This window comes from Myxocyprinus asiaticus, chromosome 13 (assembly GCF_019703515.2).
Source record: "Myxocyprinus asiaticus isolate MX2 ecotype Aquarium Trade chromosome 13, UBuf_Myxa_2, whole genome shotgun sequence".
NCBI classification, from domain to species: domain Eukaryota; kingdom Metazoa; phylum Chordata; class Actinopteri; order Cypriniformes; family Catostomidae; genus Myxocyprinus; species Myxocyprinus asiaticus.
In genome coordinates, this window is record NC_059356.1 from 45,848,280 (window position 1) to 45,869,663 (window position 21,384).

General features: G+C 39.0%; 1 protein-coding gene across 6 annotated transcripts in view; it reads right to left on the reverse strand.

Moving 5' to 3' along the window:
- Positions 1–2,726: 2,726 nt before the first annotated feature.
- The window catches only part of LOC127450211 (histone lysine acetyltransferase CREBBP-like), a 64,868-nt gene continuing 46,210 nt past the window's right edge, over positions 2,727–21,384 (reverse strand). For 4 of the 6 annotated variants that reach the window (XM_051714093.1, XM_051714090.1, XM_051714087.1 and 1 more), the window contains 17 exons: positions 18,920–19,093; positions 15,164–15,341; positions 14,950–15,068; positions 13,249–13,488; positions 12,596–12,684; positions 11,795–11,905; positions 11,637–11,693; positions 8,891–8,968; positions 8,731–8,798; positions 8,491–8,641; positions 7,930–8,076; positions 7,725–7,838; positions 7,403–7,568; positions 7,131–7,298; positions 6,888–7,049; positions 6,494–6,775; positions 2,727–5,935 (listed from right to left, as the gene is read on the reverse strand). In XM_051714093.1, the coding sequence (XP_051570053.1) occupies positions 3,695–5,935; positions 6,494–6,775; positions 6,888–7,049; positions 7,131–7,298; positions 7,403–7,568; positions 7,725–7,838; positions 7,930–8,076; positions 8,491–8,641; positions 8,731–8,798; positions 8,891–8,968; positions 11,637–11,693; positions 11,795–11,905; positions 12,596–12,684; positions 13,249–13,488; positions 14,950–15,068; positions 15,164–15,341; positions 18,920–19,093 (4,545 nt within the window). In that variant the 3' untranslated portion in view covers positions 2,727–3,694. The remainder of the gene's footprint in view (positions 5,936–6,493; positions 6,776–6,887; positions 7,050–7,130; positions 7,299–7,402; positions 7,569–7,724; positions 7,839–7,929; positions 8,077–8,490; positions 8,642–8,730; positions 8,799–8,890; positions 8,969–11,636; positions 11,694–11,794; positions 11,906–12,595; positions 12,685–13,248; positions 13,489–14,949; positions 15,069–15,163; positions 15,342–18,919; positions 19,094–21,384) is intronic. The other 2 variants (XM_051714094.1, XM_051714091.1) reach the window with 1 other exon arrangement.

The following is a 21,384-nucleotide window of genomic DNA, read 5'->3' on the forward strand; positions in this document are numbered from 1 at the left end:
CTACAACATTTGTGCACATTGGCTATGCCGGTAACACCGTTTCTGGGATTTTCACGCACAACAGTCAAGGTTCATTTTTCAGCTTTTATTTTTTTTTACATGTCAGATTTACGATAACGCCATGATCACTGTTGGCCTCAAAGAAAACTCTTGACCAATGATCTTGCATCTGAATCAGCTTCTCACTCGAGCGCTGGAGAAACTGAAAGCCATACTGTAAATCACCCCGCTGGACTCTAGTTTTGCCATCATTAGAGCCTTGTAGCGGGAGCTGTTCACTCACCACGCTCACCCATTGCTGCAGACACTAAACACAAGCAAAGGCTGTTGATATGAAGACTTGAGCATCTATGTGAAAGTGTGACATCTGTGGTTTTGGTGGGAGAAGCATTTTACAGCTCATAAAAGACTATTTTGCTTTGCAGTTTCTCTGTCTGTGTTAATATGTGTATGTGAGACAGGTTGGAGATTGGAGAAAAAAATCATAAATTCAGCAGATTGCGACCCCTGAACTTCCCTAGAAAGGAGATTTGCTTTAAACAGATTTCATTTGCAAAATGAAGATACCAGTGAAATGTCCTGTGAACAGTTACATCTCTGTTAATACTTCGTGTACCATTATTTTGTCTTAGGAATTAACATTGTTTATCATTCAGATTTGAAAGGAAAATTCTGGATTCAATACAACTTGATGCTCAATCAGCAACATTTGTGGAATAATGTTGACTGTCAAGTCAAAATTATTTTTGTGTTAATCAACATTTTGCCCCAAATGCTGTCGATTGAGCTTAACTTGTATCGAACCCAGAATATTCATTTAAAGTCCATTCGTGTGTACTAGTCAACTTCTTTCCATACATGCTGTTAATTGACATCAGTCATAAATCTCAAATAAACATGGACATAAATTATTTCACTACTTTTAACTTAACCCTTGTGCAACCTTCGGGACATTTCTGTCTTTTTCATTTTTGTTCTTTCGATCATTTTGGTTGTGTTAATGCCAACGTCATAAATTTAGCCAAAGGTGTATATCTTTTGGGGAATTTTGATATTTCAACCTCAGTTCCTGTAATACATCTATAATACAATGGTACACAAAATAGTTACACTCAGGACCTTCAGGACGAAAATGTCCCCATTGAAACCCATTAAAACTGCAATATTTGAATGAATTGATGTTATGATTTCATTCTGGAGCCCTGGCTTCAAAATTTACATTTTTAATATTTTCCACCAGATGGCGCCATTTTTCTCTTGTTTAGCCTATGGAGCAAATACATGCTTTTTCCCTATTTTCTGTTTGCTGTATTATAGAGCACTGCAGGCCAGCTGAATAAATGATGCGGCTAAAATTGTGTGGGTGTGTTAGTATGGATGTCAGAGTGTGTTTTGTATGTTTGTATTGAGAAATCTTTGTGTGCGTGCATTATGTAAACAAACTGGTATTTAAAGGGTTAAAATCCTGAAAATGAATGAATATTTGGTAGTTATGATCAGGACTGATGTTGGTTAAAAAAAATCCAAGTCAGCGAAAGTGGAAAATAATATTAATATCTAATATTTTTATGGCAGTTTTTTTGATGCAGAAATGTTTGTCCTCTAAGGTCCTGAGTGTGAGGTTTTTTATTTTATTTTTAAATCTGACACTGCACAAAAAAATAATAATGCATCATATTCCTTTAAAGTGCATTCTTGTGCACTAGGACACTGCTTTCCACACATGCTGTAAACTGACATCAGTCACAAATCTCAAATAAAATTGGACAAATTCTTTCACTACTTTTAACTTAAAATGAGTCCAATTTGAGCATACTCATAGCTGTCAAATTTTCAAGACTTCTCATTTTCATGTTTATCTGATGTCTTTGGGAAATTCAAGAATGACATGGATTAGCTCATAATGGTTTTCCTTCTGTGCTTTGTCCAAAAGTGACCCAACATTTTCTTAGATTTTTCATTTTCAAATAAAAAAGCTCATCTCATAATTTTGTTTGTATTCAACCCAGTAAAATTAAAAATCAAGTGTGATCAGAAATGGTGAATTGCGCCTCAAGGGAACTAAACTGCAGTGCCATGTTCCGGACATCAGGAGGCGCAAAGGTGCCAGTGTTGTAGCGTTTGGTGTAAACTTCATGTTCTCACTCAGACTAGGACAAACATTTAAGTACATGTCACTCAAAACAACTCCATTTGCAATGTGAAACTCTTAAGTACTAAATAAAATACAAATCAACAAAAAATATTTGTGATTGTCATTTTTTCTTGAAAGCCTAGTTTTATAAAGAAATAAAAAATAAAAAAAATGATTTACTGATTATTTGGTCGATAACAATATACTTATGATATACACATATATGAACAGTGCTTTTAAACTTGTGAAACAAGTGTTAATTTTTGATGCAACGTGATGTGGATTATAATTAAAACCTCAGTAAATATTTGGAGAAAAAAATAAAGGGGGGGTGGGGGGTTTGTTCTTAAGTTAAACAAGCTTTAAAAAAAGGCAAAAACATAAAACATTTTTATTTGTCGCGAAGCCCTAAAAAGGTGCCGCCATTTTGCATAAAATGCGACAAAAGTTATACTCACAACTTGATCCATTTCTACCGGTGTAATGATTTAACTGGTGTATCATCCACCCCAAGTTTCAGTTTCATCCTGTTTGTCAGAAATCAGAGATCTGACAATACACAAATATTAAAAACAAAAAGCCACAAGAACCATTGTCTGTTGCACACAGTTTATTTAACAATATGGTATATAAGTACGAAACAAGTTCTTAATCTTAACCAGTTTATACAGCGATCTCAATCTTTTTTGCTTTTATTTACACTGTCATCAAGCTGCATGATTTACATTAAAGAATCGTTCACCTTCAATTCAAGTTTCATGGAGGAGAAAAAACTGAAGAACTCTTTGAACAAATCAGCAGTCAGATGAAGCTCCGACATCATCCGCGAGGTGGAGGAGACTTCATTGATGTATCAGAGATCAAACAGAGAAAACAAGAGGAACATTTTTCCTACACCTTAAGCAACAACTACAGAATCCAGGCCAATAAATTAAACACATTTGGGCACCTTGAAAAATAAAGAGCAATTTTCACAATTTGCTCGTGTGTGTTCGTGTATGTGTGTGAGCAGTAGCCACACTCCTTTCTGTACAAATGAATACAGGTCCTCTGTACAAACTCCACAGTTTAGAGAAAAGGGCTGCGTGTCCTTTTCCAAACCTTGTAATGTGAATACGTATCAACTCGGAATGAGGATTTCTCCGGATCCAAATTCCACACCAATTATCTTACAGTCCCTAAACACACACAAAGGAACGCATCTCAAGTTTGCAAACATACAATATGAAAGTCTTCAATAATAAAATCAAATATTTTGCCTTGAGAAATTCCATTAAAAAGTCCATCGCTCAAAATAAACCCCCCGCCCCAGAAAAAACAAAAACGAAATAATTAAAAACGTAACACAGACCAGGACTGAACATCCCTCCCAGAAAAACCCCTTTGTGATTCTGCTCTTTAAACAGTAATTTCAATCCCTACCACAGGGAAGAAAAAGCGGTCCATTAGTTGTGTAAACCTCTTACAATCCATTATTTAGTCATCTTCAGGTCGAGTTCTCTTATTTAAGTACAACTTGTGTAGAAAACGCACACCATTCTCCTAAAATGTCTCTTAATGCTACAATCCCTCTACAAACTTTTCTAATGTGTCTCCCGTGGTGTCGCCAAACATACTCAAGTCGTTAGTCAGCCCTCCACGATTTGGCGTGTTCAGCTGTGGAAGCATTGCACTCTGTTCAGGTGTGCACAGGTGTGCCTGGTCCATGGGGCCTGACATGGGCCCCGCCAGGCTGGGGTGGGAGGAGCCAGAGTGCATGGTGACATGCTGTGGGGAGGGTTGAAGCTGCATGCGCGGGGATGGGCTGGAATGTGGTGGCTGTTGGGAAGGGGTGCGGGGTGATTGCACAGGAGCAGGTGACCTCACTTGGTTGCCCAACGCGTTGGCCATGGCCTGTCCGGGCAGGTGAGCTCCCTGAGGCTGTCCTGCAAGCATGTGGGGTTGTGGGCTCATGGAAGCGGCTTGTGCCGGCGAGCCCATCTGCTGCTTTAGCATTTGCTGCTGCTGTTGTTGTTGCTGCTGCTGCAGAATGCGCTGTTGCAGCATATTCTGCTGGGTGTCCATGCTCATGACAGGCTGGCCCATTGGCGCCATAGGAGCCATCTGACCCATGGGCCCAGTGCTTCCTTGCATGGCCATCTGTTGCTGCATGCGGATTTGAGAGTAACTCGCCGCTCCTTGAGGTTGCGGGAATCTCCCTTGTCCTGGAGGCATGCCTGGTTGCATCTGTCGCATGAGCTGCCGGCGAAACAACTGCTGGTTTCCGTTGTGTGCGGCGTTCATCATTTGTCCCTGGGGTCCGAGGTTAGCCATGGCCTGAGTAGCGGCGGGCTGAGGTTGCTGAGGCGGTAGGCCAGGTCGCTGCACAGTGCCAGCCTGCATGGCGGCCATGTTCTGCATTCCCGGCTGACCTGCGAGCATGGCCTGTGGGTTCTGCTGCAGTTGCTGTGGCTGGCTGGCCTGGTATTTCGCCGTCCGCTGTTTGATGAATGCCGCCATGAGATGGGGATTTGACTTGAGGATATTGAGAACCTGCTGTTGCTGCTGCGGAGAACTTGGTGACTTTAAGGTGCGCAGCAGGTCCTGAAGCGCTCCTGGCGCGATACTGCTGGCCACCCCTCTTTGCTGCATGACTTGTGTTGGGGCCTGTTGAGGCACCTGCTGTGGAGGCATGGCACCCTGCATCTGCCTTGGCTGCTGCATCATGGGGCGCTGCATCATGGGGGGTTGTTGGGGCGTCTGTGTTACCTGGGGCTGCTGAGGTGCCATTGCCATCTGCGGTTGGGGCACTTGCTGCAGTGGAGGTGCCTGCGGATTCTGCATTTGCCCTTGCATGCCAGGTGTCCACTGGCCGGGCTGCATGTTCTGAACCATCTGAGGACCTCGTGGTCCCATTGGGATGGGAGCCATCATGCGTGGTTGGTTCATCGGCATGCCATTCATATTCATTCTGTAATCTTGCTGTGGTGGTGGTTGTTGTTGTTGTTGCTGCTGCTGCTGCTGCTGCTTAACTTTGGTCATCATTTCAATTTGTCTTGCAACATTCATTGCAGCCTGTTGCGTGTGTTGCTGTGGCGAGGGCTGTGGCTGTTGTTGAGGGGGCATGGGCAGGGGAGACTGCTGCTGGGGCAGAGGTGAGGACTGCTGTCCTGTTTTACCCTGGGACCCTGGTGTAGAGGTTTGGCTGGGGAAAGCTTGCACCATTCCCGCCACATTCTGATGTGTCTGCTGCGGCTGGCTGGCTAATGACTGTGCGGTCTGAGGTGTATTAGGCTGCTGCAGCTGCTGAGAGTTAGGTGTCCCGGGACCTCCTGAGGTAGTTGGGGAGGGCAGACTTTGAGGCATTCCTCTGCACTGCATTAGCGCCATACGCCTTCGCATCATCTGAGCCTGCTGCAGCCGCTGCTGAATCTGCTGTTGTCGCAACTTGTGCTTGATATTGAGACAGAAGGGCACGGGGCACTTGTTCTCCTGGCAGTGCTTGGCGTGGTAGCAGCACAATGCGATGAGCTGCTTGCAGACGGGGCAGCCTCCATTGGTCTTGCGCTTGCAGCCCTTGGTGTGCTGCACCACACGCTTCATCTTCTGGCAGGACGGAAGTGAGCAGTTTGCATTGCGGCATTGGCAGGCGTGCACCAGAGACTGGATGCAGCGTTGGATGCTGAGGCGTCGACTTTCCTGCGGGCTCTTGTTGGCCTCGCCGCCCTGGTTGTTGCTGTCGTCGTCCAGGCCCAAACCCCACTTTACCATTTGGTGCTTGTGGCCCTTGGCACTGTAGCAGTTAATGCATAGATCAAAGTCCTGGAAGAAGATCAGAAACAAAATTAATGTTTATCTTATTTCTGAAATAATCATCTAATCGAATCTTGATTTTTTACTTCATGACATTGGCCGTTGGAACTGTTTTAATGCCACTTCACTTCGACTGGCGTTACATTTTTTGTTACAGGTTCAGCCCCATGGTCATAACGCAAAGTTCACCCCTTGAGAGGTTTGAACCTGAAACCTTCTATTTGCCAGCTCTGATCTTTAGCCACTAGGCAACATCAACCCCTACTGCAAGGTTACTAATTTCTACTCCTGGAGAGCGCCTTTCCTGCAGAGTTTAGTTTCAACCCTGCTCTTACACAGTTGGCTGTAATTTTTAGTAATCCCAAAGACCATGATTAGTTGGCTCAGTTCAAACTCTACAGGAAAGTGTCTCCCTAAGAATAGAAATGAATAGCCCTTGACCCAGTGTCTAGTAATGACAGGTCATAATGAATTACCACTTCTGCTGACATTAAAAAATATTAAAGAATTACAAAAAAGAAAAACAATGGCAAGTTGCTCAGTCAAAGCTATAAACAAGGTACTAACCTCACAGATGGCGCAATGCCAGTGTGTCTCTACGTGGTGCTTGCACTCGTTGCAGGTGTACACGAATCGGTCTTGGCCCTGATTGTGTAGCTCCACCAGCATGCACATAGTGCTCCATTTACAGCGGCGTAGGGAACTGAACTCCCAGTGCTTGTCCCTGGCAAGTGTCAGGAAGGCATCACGTCCGTCCATCAGATCACAGGTCAGCAGTGAGTCAGGGTCCATGATCGAATGAAGGGTGTTGACCACTGGACCAGCATGCAGGTGAATCACGAAGAATACCTGGATTTGTGGAAGCAAGAGGTGATCTGGTCAGCATTTACCACAGTCTTGAATTCCGAGCAGTAGAAATGGCATTCTGGGTAAATTAGTTTTTTAATAAAACAGGCCCGACCTCTTTGTGCTTCTCCATCGTTGCATAAAGCTTCTGGGACAGATCATTAGCTACATTCGGCATCCCAGGCTTCTTTTTGTTGGCGCGGCTCACGCTGCTCTTGTTTTTGTTGGTCTTTTTATTGTTCTTCTTTTTGGCGTTCTTGCTGTCGGCTTGAGCTCCCTGTGGAAAAACAAGATTTTTTAATGAAAGGCTTAGCACTACTCTAAATATTAAATCACACCACTTTGCTCCCCGACTTACCTCTATTGTCTCAAAAGAGGCCGTATTCTCCTCTTTTTTCCTTTCCTCCTCTTCCTGTTCCAGCTCCTTGATGCTCTCCTCCAGAACATTGGGCCAAAAATCACCCTCGAAATAGGGCAGCTCGTAGGCACTTGTCAGCCGGTCCTCTGTGGCCTGCTTAAATATGTCCTGCAAAACACACAGAGAGTCAGTGGGTGAGTCATATTTGTAACAGACCTACAGAAAAAAACTGATATGAGTGCAAACCCATTAAAAGCCATTAATAAAGACACCTTATAGTCATGGATGATTCGTTCTGCAAAGGCCTTGTCTAGCATTTTGCGGTACCACTCCTGGAGTCTCTTGGGCTTGGGGATCTTCTGATCAGGAGGATGACAGTGGAAGATGTAGTCATCCCCTTCACTGGGTGGGCAGGCCCAAATATGACCTGTTACATATCTGCATATGGGGAAAAATCACATGCATTAGTGTACAGTAAATAAACTTAAAGATCCATAGAAAATAAAACTTAAAATTATTCATACTTTTACTTACATATAATACAAAGCATTTGAAGTGACTTCAGTATGTTGGTGAAAGTGGTTCAAAACTTACCCAAGTTTCTTAACATATTCCAAATAACCAATGAGAATTTCATGGTAAACTGCAGTTCTTAGCAACCGAGGCTTGAAGAAGTGAATACTGTCAAGATATGATATGTATACCCGTCTGAAAACAGGAAAAACGCAAGACAGGGAATCAGTCAATTTAGCCCGTTCAAACTTGATTAATTGACTAATCAGTATTTGCACAATGCTACCTGGTGTTAGGAAAGGGACATTCAGATCCATATTCCTGGACATGCATTCCAAAGAAACACACATCCACTCCATCAATTTCCTCAAATGCAAAAAGTGCTTTGGTTCTGTAGGGAAAGCTCTCTGACATCTCTCCTGAGTCAACAAACCTGCAGAGAAAATATGTGACACAAAATCAGCATTTTTCAGTTCAGGTACATGGCACACAAAAAAAACTTCTTAAAGTCAGTACAAAATCAAAATGGTATTTTGTTAATTTTCTTAATACACGTTGCAGGCCTTATTGTGCATGAATCATGAGTGCATGTCACTTCAAAGAAATAAATTGACAAAATTGAGTCCCAGCCTACATTTTTCTTCCGTTAATATCCTGTTTTACTCAAACACATCATGTTATTAAAGTAAAATGGTTTGCAAATACTACCTCATGTCTAAGTTTACTTAAAAATGAATATTTCAAAATCTTTAATACATATTCTAATGGATTTCAGTACTAGAACTCAGTGTCTCAAAATCATTAAAATGCACTAAAACGGCAATAATCTATATTCATGAGGCTGTACCTGGATTTCATTCCAGGTTTAATCTCTACATTCTTATCCGAGCTTGCGACCACCCGCACAAACACCTCTCCAGCCTCTGGGTGATTCTGCCTTTTCAAGTACTTATTCACCCGGTCTTCAATGTACGAGCCCAGTCTGGTGCTCTGTAACCCTAATGAGAAAGGCACAAACAGGGTTCACTTCACTCTGCAATAAACAGAAACAAAGAGGCAAACAGGTAGACACTTTAAAAGCACTCACTTTTAGCAGAAAATTTGTTCTCCTTTCTTGTTTTGCCAGACTTTTTCAGACAGTTGTCACAGATGAAACTGTTGTGAGAGAAAAACAGCAGCTGTAGGGAGTGAATAATGTGTATGATTTAATTGTGAACTGCAGGAAAGTTTAAGGATGTCACTCTTACCCTGATGGCCAGATGACGTCATAATGCAGCACACAGATCTGATGCATCTTACGGCCACAGTCTTTACATTCAACAAAACTGTTGAAGAAAAGTGTTAAAATTACAATTTTAGTTATGTTCGGAAAAAGGGTACCAGTATACTGCTTAACCACAAACTGCACAGTGTACACTGTATTACTGCATACCATTATTTTGCAAATAATATTTGAAAAATTGTAGCATATTACCGTTTCATACATTTCTTTGCATACTATCAAATGATCACACTACGCTGCATGTTTATTTCAGAAAGTGGCATTTAGTTATCAAGGTCCCAACACTGTTTGACCAATGAGTTTCCATGACTTTGCCATTAACTTTTCCCATCATTTGTGATTACTGGATAAGGATTTCTGTTGGTTTGTTTTTTAACACCATGCCAACTTCAATGGCGAAATGGATCTTCCCATTCAGCTGATGAAAACGCTGCATGATCATGACAAAGGATTACATCAAGATGTAGAGATTGGAATGCAGGTGCGAAAAACTTCATATAAATAAAATAGCCTGCTCCTCTCTTGCTGTACTTGCGTGCTAGTGATTACCCCTCTGCGTGATTTTGAAAATCATATGACATAATTAAGAAATATTTAAGATTCCACACAATTTCATGATCAGTAATCAAATAAGCCAATTTTTTTGTGACATGAACTGTTAACTCATTTGAACAAAAGAACGGGTTTTCTTTCATTAAAGCACTTTCACAAGATGCTCTATGAAAATTCACATGCAGGATCATGATTATATCATAATCATCGGGTTATGAACAAATTTTTCACTCAAACTGTTATGCGGATAATATAATTTGTAATGAAAAATAAACAAATTAGAAAAATGCAAAATAGGAACATTTTCATAATTGGACTCAAACTTTGGAAAATCACATGCGCATGTTTTTTTTTTTTTTTTTTACTTTTTTCATTAGAAGAAATGGTGATATTACACAGTGGTAAACACTCGATTGTCCCAAGTTTTTTTAAGCTTGCTGAAATCATATGATTTAAAAATTAGTGTGTGTGTGTGTGTGTATATATATATATATATATATATATATATATATATATATATATATATATATATATATCGAATTCACAAGGTAAAACAAAATAACTGGTTGTTGCAGTGTTTTCAATACAAATCACTTTTAGTTTTTATTGGCATTTGTATACTTTTTGGGAATTGAGGTTTTAGTTATTTTGCATTTTTAATGCACTTGTGTGAAAATGTATTTTGCCAGACCAATCCAATGAGTCAAGAAGAGGATGTTAAAAATTGAGGCTCAAATTTCTTCCAGTTCAATTATCAACTAGAAATGTAAAGTCAAATTGAGTGCATTGCATTGTGGCATATAATATTTCATGCTGTGTACTCTGATTGTATACTGCACATTTTGACAAATATAATGGGCAATCTCAGGATTCCATGCATACAGAAAGTTTTTGTATACAGTATTGGTCAACCGATATATCGCCGAGGCCAATAAAGCGGCAGATATTCTGACTTTTATCATTATCGGCATCGGACGACAAATGTTCCCGTTTGGCCGATTTGTTTCTTGAGGGCTCCAAGAATCGCCTGCTTGCATGTTAAGCACCTGAGACATTTAAACAACCAGTCACGGTTCGTTTTGTTGTTACACGCCATCATGTTACTAAAATAATGGACACGGTCTCATTTAAACGGTCCGCATATCAGGGCCGCGGCAGACACGTTTGAGCTCATAATGTTAAAGTGTTCGTCTGTTTCATTCTCCCTCTCTCTCCTCAACAGTTCCCTGTAACTTTGAACTGTCTAATGATAAAAAGGCAATTACCAATAAAACTAATATCATATACCATATGCAAATACGAGCATATCTCGTTTACACAGATGTAATAAACAAACCTCACAAAAATTTAGCAAATCCAGCATCCTGTGGAGCGCTCATTTATCTACTTCTAAAGCACAAATTCTATCAGCCTCTCCTCAGCAGTTCCCTGTAACTTTTAACTGTCTTGTTTAATAATAAAAAGGCAAATATAAATAAAACTTCTATTATATACCATCTGCAAATTTGCAGATATCAAATGTTCCTCTGATTCACAAATCATGATGGTTAGTCTGTGACAATCCAAGCAGGCAATCCAGGCCGCTTAAACTATCAAGAGATCGCACGAGAGCGTGAGTGCAACTTCAAAGTAAAAGTGCTTCACGTGAGCTATAAGTAAATATCTTATTTATCTCACTGTACGTACAATTGCAACTGCGAAAAATGCGATTGCTAACGTGGACATACCATCCATGGTCGCTGGACTACTGTGTGCACTGTTCTTTCCTTCTTCCTAATTTATTAACAATTTCTTCATGTGCAAATAAAATAATGAAATTTGATGACTAAACAAATCAGAAGAAACTACCATTTAAAATACAATATTTTTTTAGATTCTTTTATTCAAACGTAAAGTTTTGTGTGAAACTGAGTAAATGTAGTGCTTAAAAAGAGATTATATATAAGCAATTTTATGTTTACTATATTAAATTGTGTGATACATCAGCATTGTATCGGCCACCCTGCTCTCTGGATATCACCATCGGTCGACCACTAGTATACAGCGCATGATATACATAATACAAAGAAATAGTATCAGCAGTATGGTAGTATGCCATTCCAAACATACCCTCATCGCAACCCACTGGTTTAAAAAGGGCATTTAATGATGACACTTACGGCTCAGGGTCCAACATGTCATTTTTCTTCTTCTCAAACTGCTCCTTCGATATCATACTAGAAAGACACACACAACATTAATTCATCTTCAGAAATGTGCACATGCACAACTCATTCTTCAGAATGCTTTCAATTTAACTGAAAGAGTAGATACGCACGTCTGCGGCTGCGCTGGGTCATCTCCCAGGGTGACGCTGTCGCCCTGGATCTCGTTGAAGCACTTCTCGCAGAAGTGATACCTGTCGGCAACAAGGCCATATTTGGGTGAACTGGACGCAGCACACAAGAGCACAGGCAAACCGGCACACGGACAGCAGCACAGCACAAGAGCGCAGAATGGGTCGGGAACAGACACAACAAACAGCAGACAGGCCGAGTAGAGCACAGGTTACAAATGAACATGCTATGCTGTCATATCAAAACAAATGATGGATACTGACAGGATGTTATGTCATGCAGAGTGTAGACACTATTCTTTGGTAAGGTATGATCTTTTCTTGTAAACCACAAAATAATGAAGTGAATGCATTGTAGAAATAAAAAAGGCACTAGACAATACAAGAGTGCAATGTGATTAAGTACATGCACTAATGTCACAGAAAAGACTTGGGTTATTTTTCTCAAAAATTATGATCACTTACAAAGTCTTCAGGATTTACACAAATACTAGGGGCTAGGAGTTTTATTGCTATAAGAATTTGAATTAAAGTACCAAACTCAGGGTGGTGTAACCTATCAGTTTTTGAGTTGAGCAGATAACTCAAAGGTTGTAGGTTCAAATCCCACAAAATTTATCTATGAACATGCTTTTGTGACTGTTTAGGAGGCATGCAAACCACAAGGGATCAGTCGAAAGAAACCCACATAGTGCTTTAGATCATGAATTTGTTATTCTGGTGCATCACTGACTCATTCCGCAACCCTTCCCTACCCATTTCCCGCGTCATGCCATTCATTACCTGTTTTGGTAGCTGTAGTATGTGCCGTCTCTGGAGATTGTGCAAAGCTGTTTGCCATAGCAGCAAAGAGTCTGAGGTGAAAACTCATACTGCAGAGTAAGAGATGTGGAAACAAAATTTAAGGGGCATTTCTCTAAAGCACGGTTCATTAGGAATGTATTTTTTATTCACAGAGGCTTTTTCAATGACAAAACCAAACACAAAAACAAATAAAAAACAGTGCATTCAAATGCAAAAAAATTTTTGTGCATGTTTAGGGCCTTTTCACACACTTTAAGTGGACCAAATATTTAATCTTGAGAACAGAAACTCAGTTCTCTTTGACTGTCCCTAGCCTTAAAAAGTGAAATCAGATCTGTTTTTGGTTCTCTTTCTTAACTTACTATCATATATGCATTAACTTGTAATGGACTAAAATATTTTTTAAAAATCACAACCGTGAAAAAGTGAACATGGAGCGTTTCACGTTCACAGTGCACATCATAAGAAACCTGCACAGTGGATTTAAAGCGAACTGCATGCAAAACACGTCCTTAAATGGTGTAAATTTGGTTAATTAGTATGGGACCATGTTTGTATGGAACATTCACATACAAGTGGAGCTCCCTTTCCAAGTTGACTGTCATGATTTGTTTTCAGGCCGCAGTTCTTACCTTGCGTCCACAGCAGTAGCCCAGACCCTGCATGACGGGGTCAATCTCCTGCTCAAACACCTCAGCCAGCTTCGAGCAGTACTTGTAAACGCGAGATGTTTTGCGGTTGTAGAGCCATGCATTGTTGAACATGAGCCAGATGTCATCCACGTACTGCCAGGGCTCCTGGTACTGACCCGTATCCAGCTTCCTCTTGATGGTGGAGAGGTCAATGGGGTTCTTCACGATGTCGAAATAATCCTTAAAAAACAAAACACACACAAACGAAATTGTAAAATACATGGGAGATTATCTCATTCTTTTAAAATATTTGAAAAGATACCCTCTCAAAAATATAGGGCAATTCCTTCTATGAAGTACACTTTCATATCTCCATCATGTATGTTTTCATATATTAGATAAAATATTACACAACTTTTATAGCAGGGAATAATTTTATTCATATAATATATATATAATATATAATAATCATGGCAGGAGAAAATTTTAAATAATTTCAGTCCTTTAGTTTGAGCGGATGTTGCTTGGTGCTATGTGCAAACATCTAAAATGAGACTCAACTAAACAAAAATGAAATATTCCAGTTACTTCATTTTTTATTTAACTAATCGCAACGTTTTAAACATGTTGTTTTGAGAATAAACACTGATATGCGTTTTTAATGGTCGATGCTGATATCCAGAGAGCAGGATGGCCGCTATAATGTTATTAGTAAATTATATTTACATACATGGGCTAAAAATGAATTAACTTATTTAACACCATATTTACTCAATTTCACAGAAAAGTTTAGAAAAGTAAGATTGTGTTAGTTTTGAATGTTAGATTGCAGTTTCTGCTGGTTTCTGTGCAGTCTTCCCATTTTAGTAATGGTTAGCACAAAAAGAAATTGCAATTCAATAAGGAAAAAGGAAATAACAGTGCACACAGTAGTCCAGCAACCATGGACGATATGTGTGCATTAAGCCCAAAGTTTGGTTTTGATGCAAACGCTTACCATCTGCATACAGTCGAACGCTAGCCTTTCAAAGAATACTGGGCGCGCATGTGCGCTACGACTGCTGAGATATTGGACTACACCTTTAATGAGTTCAGACTCGTAAAGATGTCTTTATATTTCTTCAGACACGAGTTATACTAATGCAGATACCTCATGACCTCCTCAAACAAGTGGTCTTGACGTACACATCCACTGTTGTTTCATTGTTCACCCTAATGCTAGTTAACTCAATCCCTCACTGAGCATGGCTAACTTTAGCTCATTATTTCCATCATGTTAAATAATAATTCCATTGTGTAAATAATCAAGTTATAAATAATACACTTAAAGTACTTGATCTTGTATCTTGTAAATATTTACAAAAGTCTAGCGTACCCTTCATTTTATTCATTCATTAATTTTATAAAAGTTTTAGTTAAAAAAAGTACTACATAACAGGAATGACCTAATTCCATTATGTTGGTCTCTGAAAAATAAAGACATAATGGTAACACTTTACAATAACCTTCCATTTGTTAACATGAACTAACAATGAACAATTGTATTTTTATTACTAACATTAACAAAGATTAATAAATTGTGTAACAAATATATTGTTAATTGTTAGCTCATGACACCCAATTCATTAACTATTGTTAACGAATGGAACCTTATTGTAAAGTGTTACCAACATAACATAAAAATGGATTCATGTGATTTACCGGGATGCCCAGTAAAGTGGGGTCCACAGGCTGTCGGAAGGGCAGGGACTCTGGGTCTTGCCGATACAGAGCTTCTAAGGTGGGCATCAACGCCTGTCTGAGCTCCTCTGGTTTAAATACTGTAACGGATCACCATGATGTTATATGACTATCAAGTAACAGTTATTTCAATGAAGTGAGGCGGTTTAAACATTTTTCAGAATAAAGATTTTACTTTTCTTTCGTGACTGGGCGGATTGACCAGCTGGCGTTGTGCTGTTGCTGCTGGACACTTCCTCCTCTTTCGGCTCTGTCTTTGTCTCTGGTTTCTTCTCTTCTGTCTCCATCGGTTCTTGTTTAGGTTCTACAGACTCTGGCTGCTCCTTCACTTGTGGAGGTTTGACATCTTCATCCTGTAACATCATCAAAAATGACTTCAGCACTCATGGAAAAAAGTCAAACCATCAAACCACAAAAACTGCATTTTTGTTTTCTAAAAGCTCTCAGTCCACACTGCCGTTTTCAAATGTTTTCTAAAGTTGCTCATTCACACTGAAAGTGGATAGCACGCACAACAATGCTTCAACATGGGTCACCGTCTTGATTGTTTGGGTTGAATGTATCATATGACTGCGTCCCATGACAACAAATACATCATCGTTTTCAAATATCTCAATTTTCCCTGTCCACACTAAAGTGCAAAGATGGCGATTTAAAATTGATCCACTTGGGAGAGCGTTTTTGAAATGCTCCATTTTCCCTAGAAATAAACACTGTCTCAGTGTGGACAGAAGGCCAAAACGTAGTTAAATTAATGCATTGTCAAATGAAAACGCATAGGCATGGACGTGGCCTTAGAGGTGAATTTATTACAGTTTGATCAAAGATTATGAAAACTTTTCTTCGGAATACCATGCAGCAAAGAACCTGACACAATAAGACCTAAGGCTGGATTCACAGAAATATTCTTAAGGAAAAAAATAAAGAAAGTTCTTAGGATAAATTATAAGAAGTTTGTAAGAACATTCCTAAGTGCAATTCAAAAAAAAAAAAAAAAACCTTAAGTTCTCAAATATTTTCTTAAGAATATCTTTATTTTTTTCTTAATAATAAAAAGACAGGCTTTGACATTGTCTTATCAGCCTGCTAATGGAGTTGCCTTGTCTAATAGCCTACAACAGGGGTTTTCAAAGTGTGGGGCACGCCTCCTCAGAGGGGTGCAAGAGCATGTCAGGGGAGGCGTGGAGAGTGGAAAATGTACATATACATATATGAATTGAGTTTAACTATTATATTTAAAACATTACTTAAACAGTTCTGAAAATAATAGGCAAAAAAATATATTTATCAAGAATCTTTGTGAAGATTCTCTGATATTTGTCAAGCCCACCAATAAAGCATTACAACGGAGCGGTTTCTGAGACCACCAAATTCGAATCCTTCCGTATAACAACATCAGAGAGACACTGAATCTGCCGGCAGCCATAGATATGTGTTCCTTGATGGTAGGAAAGGCAGCGGCTTCTAAGCTTGAGTGTATTCTAGTCTCTGACAACACGGTGGGTCAGCGCATCTCTGACATGGCACAGGATGTGAAGGAGCAAGTGTTAGACAGCATCAGGCACAGCCCATTTTTTGCACTCCAGATCGATGAATCCACTGATGTGGCCAGCTGTGCACAGCTGAAGTCAGAAGTTTACATACACCTTAGCCAAATACATTTAAACTCAGTTTTTCACAATTCCTGTCTTAGGTCAGTTAGGATCTCTACTTTATTTTAAGAATGTGAAATGTCAGAATAATAGTAGAGAGAATTATTTATTTCAGCTTTTATTTCTTTCATCACATTCCCAATGGGTCAGAAGTTTACATACACTTTGTTAGTATTTGGTAGCATTGCCTTTAAATTGTTTAACTTGGGTCAAATATTTTGGGTAGCCTTCCACAAGCTTCTCACAATAAGTTGCTGGAATTTTGTCCCATTCCTCCAGACAGAACTGGTGTAACTGAGTCAGGTTTGTAGGCCTCCTTACCTGCACATGCTTTCAGTTCTGCCCACACATTTTCCATCAGATTGAGGTCAGTGCTTTGTGATGGCCACTCCAATACCTTGACTTTGTTGTCCTTAAGCCATTTTGCCACAACTTTGGAGGTATGCTTGGGGTCATTGTCCATTTGGAAACCCATTTGTGACCAAGCTTTAACATCCTGGCTGATCTCTTGAGATGTTGCTTCAATATATCCACATCATTTTCCTTCCTCATGATGCATCTATTTTGTGAAGTGCACCAGTCCCTCCGGCAGCAAAGCACCCCCACAACATGATGCTGCCACCCCCATGCTTCATGGTTGGGATGGTGTTCTTCAGCTTGCAAGCCTCACCCTTTTTTCTCCAAACATTACGATGGTCATTATGGCCAAACACTTCTATTTTGTTTCAATAGACCAGAGGACATTTCTCCAAAAAGTAAGATCTTTGTCCCCATGTGCACTTGCAAACTGTAGTCTGGCATTTTTATGGTGGTTTTGGAGCAGTGGCTTCCTCCTTGCTGAGCAGCACTTTCAGGTTATATCGATATAGGACTCGTTTTACTGTGGATATAGATACTTGTCTATCTGTTTACTCCAGCATCTTTACAAGGTCCTTTGCTGTTGTTCTGGGATTGATTTGCACTTCTCGCACCAAACTACGTTCATCTCTAGGAGACAGAATCTCCTAGCTCCTTCCTGAGCGGTATGATGGCTGCATGGTCCCATGGTGTTTACACTTGCATACTATTGTTTGTACAGATGAACGTGGTACCTTCAGGCATTTGGAAATTGCTCCCAAGGATGAACCAGACTTGTGGAGGTCCACAATTTTTTTCTGAGGTATTGGCTGATTTCCTTTGATTTTCCCATGATGTCAAAGAGGCACTGAGTTTGAAGGTAAGCCTTAAAATACATCCACAGGTACACCTCCAATTGACTCTAATTAGCCTATCAAAAGCTAATTGGCTAATTGCCTAAAGGCTTGACAATTTTCTTGCCATTGTGTACATCGTGTCACAAGGGAGGCCCACTGTCTTTGACTTTGAAAATCCCTGGCCTTTTTTTTTTTAAATAGCAAGCACCTCGTGATTCTTTTTTTAAATGTAAAGTGCATGAGATGTGTTAATGACATTAACTGTCAGAGGAGAATTTACTTGCTGCTATCCATTTGATAACTTTACATTTTACATGGAGGAAAAGAAAAGAAACAAAACTTTAGTAGACAAGAGGTTCTTAAGGAAATTAATGCAAGGAAAAAGTTCTCTTTGGGAAGCTTGATAATTATATCATGTCGGAAATTAAGAGTATATGGGAAAGGGTGGCGGAGGCTGTCTCCACTGTGCCCAACTCCGACTGGGATGTGAATGGTGGGTGAAAAAAAAAGTCTCAGCTTTCTAATGTTATAATTATGTTTCTATGAATTCTAAAGATCGCGGAAAGAGCGCTATATGCAGCGCATCCGTTTGAATTAGCATGATTGGTCACCACATTAAGAAGCTTCAAATCAACATTTATTGTTTGAATTTGGTGATAACATTTACACGGTTTGAAAGCTGAAAATAAAAATATAATTAACCACAAAACAGTCAGAAACGTGTTTTGGTCTCAAATCACATTTCTACATAAACAGCCCATTGCGACTTCAGACTCAACATGATGGAACGCATCACATTTAAAACATCTTAGCTTTTAGAATTTAAGACAACTGTGAAGTTATCCTGACTTTAAGATGTTATTTACAATGATTTTTAAGACCAATCTTAAGCTAAAAGAAAATAACTTTCTAAATACGTTTTTTCAGGAATACAAAATATTGTTAACTTTTTTAAGTTAGAAATTAAGAAGAAAATGGAAGTTAATAAGAATTTTCTTCTTAAGAACATTTTGTGAATCCAGCCCAAGGAGAGCATATTAAGTTAGTACATTTTTAAAACTGACCAAGTTTCATTTCAGTACTGACCTCCATTTTGACATTAGGCTGTTTTTTCCCAGACTCAAATTCCTGCTCGTCTTCTTGATGCTCACTTTTGGGCTCAGCACCAGTGTAGTCGGGCAAAGCTTGCTGTGGGTGGGTCTCGGCCACTGACGCAGGTGTGGGAACCCTGTTATCAATGCTAGCGGCCATCTGAGAGAGCTAATGGGTTGAAAACACAAGAACAACATAAGGTGTCATCTAGTTGACACAGACAGCGATCATGTGACAAAGGCAAAACCACAAAGTACAGATAGACCATTATTGTTTTCTATGACCGATATGATACTGGTTATTTTTATGTGTCCAATTACAATATGCATTTGTTATATTACTGTTTTTTTTGTTTGTTTTTTCACACAATACCACTAAAAACACACTCAGCAGACCAGATGTTGAAGAACAGATAACAGATTAAGCAAAAAATTGGGATATCGGTACAAAATATTAGCCAATCTCTACCAGAAACACACATTATAACAATAATAGCATATATATATATGATAAATGCTATTATTGTTATAATAATAATATATATATATATATATATATATATATATATATATATATATATATATAAAACTGATAATCAATTACATAGAAAAGTGTGAATATCGGTACAAAATATCGATCAAAACGATTATCAGCCAATCTGTACTACAAAGACAAACTATGAATGTTAATTATAATTACTATTATTGTCATACTCAAAAAGAAAAATAATAGCATTTATCAGTAGACACAATATAAAAAATCTGAATCAATTTGGTGGAAGTGTGATTATCGGGACAAAATATTGGTCAAACCAATTAATCGGTCAATCTTTACCAACAAGTCACATTATGAATATTAATTATTATAACTATTACTGTAATACTCGTTATAATAATAATAACAATCCTAAATATAGCTGCAAGCAGCGATTAACGGGATTCAAGCCTTTAAGGTTAAGTACATAAGCAACAGATATTATGTATTAAGTATTTAATTATTATTAAAATTAAGTATTAAAACTAAAACTATATTAAAGTGCCTTAATTTTGAGAAACATCAGGCAAGGTAGCACACAGATATGGTATTTTTTTTTACATTCCTCACTGTTATAGCGCCAACAAGAGGCATAGGCACGCATTTTTTTTTAACTTGTATCCTCAGAATGATCCTACACATACTTTCACATATTTTGAGAAACTTATCTAATTTCGGTCAAGAGTTATAACCGTTTAAGTAAAAGTGGCCACGCCCACTGCGTACGTTTTGGTGTAGCTTTGCGACAATGAATCGAAAGTTAAAACTTAAATAATTGTTAATAATGGGACTCCAGAGAATCTTTCTGCACTGGTTTGGTTCCGATCGGGCAAACGGCCTAGAACTAGTTCAAATAGATGCAAAACGATGATTTTGTTGAAGGCAGCCACGTTTTTCAAGATATGCAACTGTCCTCATAGTCCTTGATGGCACCTTGGACACAGAAACTGCATGCAAACTTTCAAGTTGATCGGAGCAACGGTTCCATAGTTAGTGCCATTTTGAAGTTTTTTACCATTATAGTGCCACCAAGAGGTATATACGCATTATTTTAGAAACTTAGAATGACCCCATACATTTGTGTACCAAATCTGGTGAAAATATCTTATTCCGTTCAAGAGTTATAACCATTTTAGTAAAAGTGGCCATGCCCACTATGTACGTTTTAACGCACCGTTTGACGATGAATCAAAATTTCAAAATTCCTTTGATAACTTGTCATACTGGGAATCTGCTGAATCTTTCTGCACTGGTTTGGTTCCAACTCGAGCGAACGGCCTAGGATTAGTTAAAAAAAAAAATTAAAAGTACATTTTTTAAATCTCAAGTATTTAATGAACGTTTTACTTCACATCAATGGTACTTGAGGCAAAGTTGTTAAGAATGAGGAGCATCTACAATATGGTATGAATATTGTGTTTCTTTGTGAAACTCAGCGGTATAATACAATGATATACACGCATGTAAAACGTGATAGCGCCTCCCAAAGGCCAATTGTTTTCAAATTTTGCACAGACCTCTTGTTCCAAGAGACAAATAGGCCTACCAGGTTTCGTTCTGATCGGCCTTATTTAACCCCATATAAAAGCTGATGAAACCTGATTGGTTGATGGCGGCCATGTTTTTTAAGATATGTAACTGTCCTCATAGACCTTGATGTCGATCGGACCAACCGTTCCATAGTTTTTTATTTATTTATGTTAAAACATTTTAATTATTATTATTTATTGTGCAACCAAGAGGCAGAGGCGTGCAATTTTTGTCTGTGTCCTCAGAATGGCCCCATACATAAGTGTACCAAATTTGGTGATAATATCTCAATCCATTCAAAAGTTATAAACGTTTTAGTAAAAGTGGCCATGCCCACTACGAACGTTTTGGCGTACCGTTTGACGATAAATAAAAATTTCAAAATTTCAAAAATT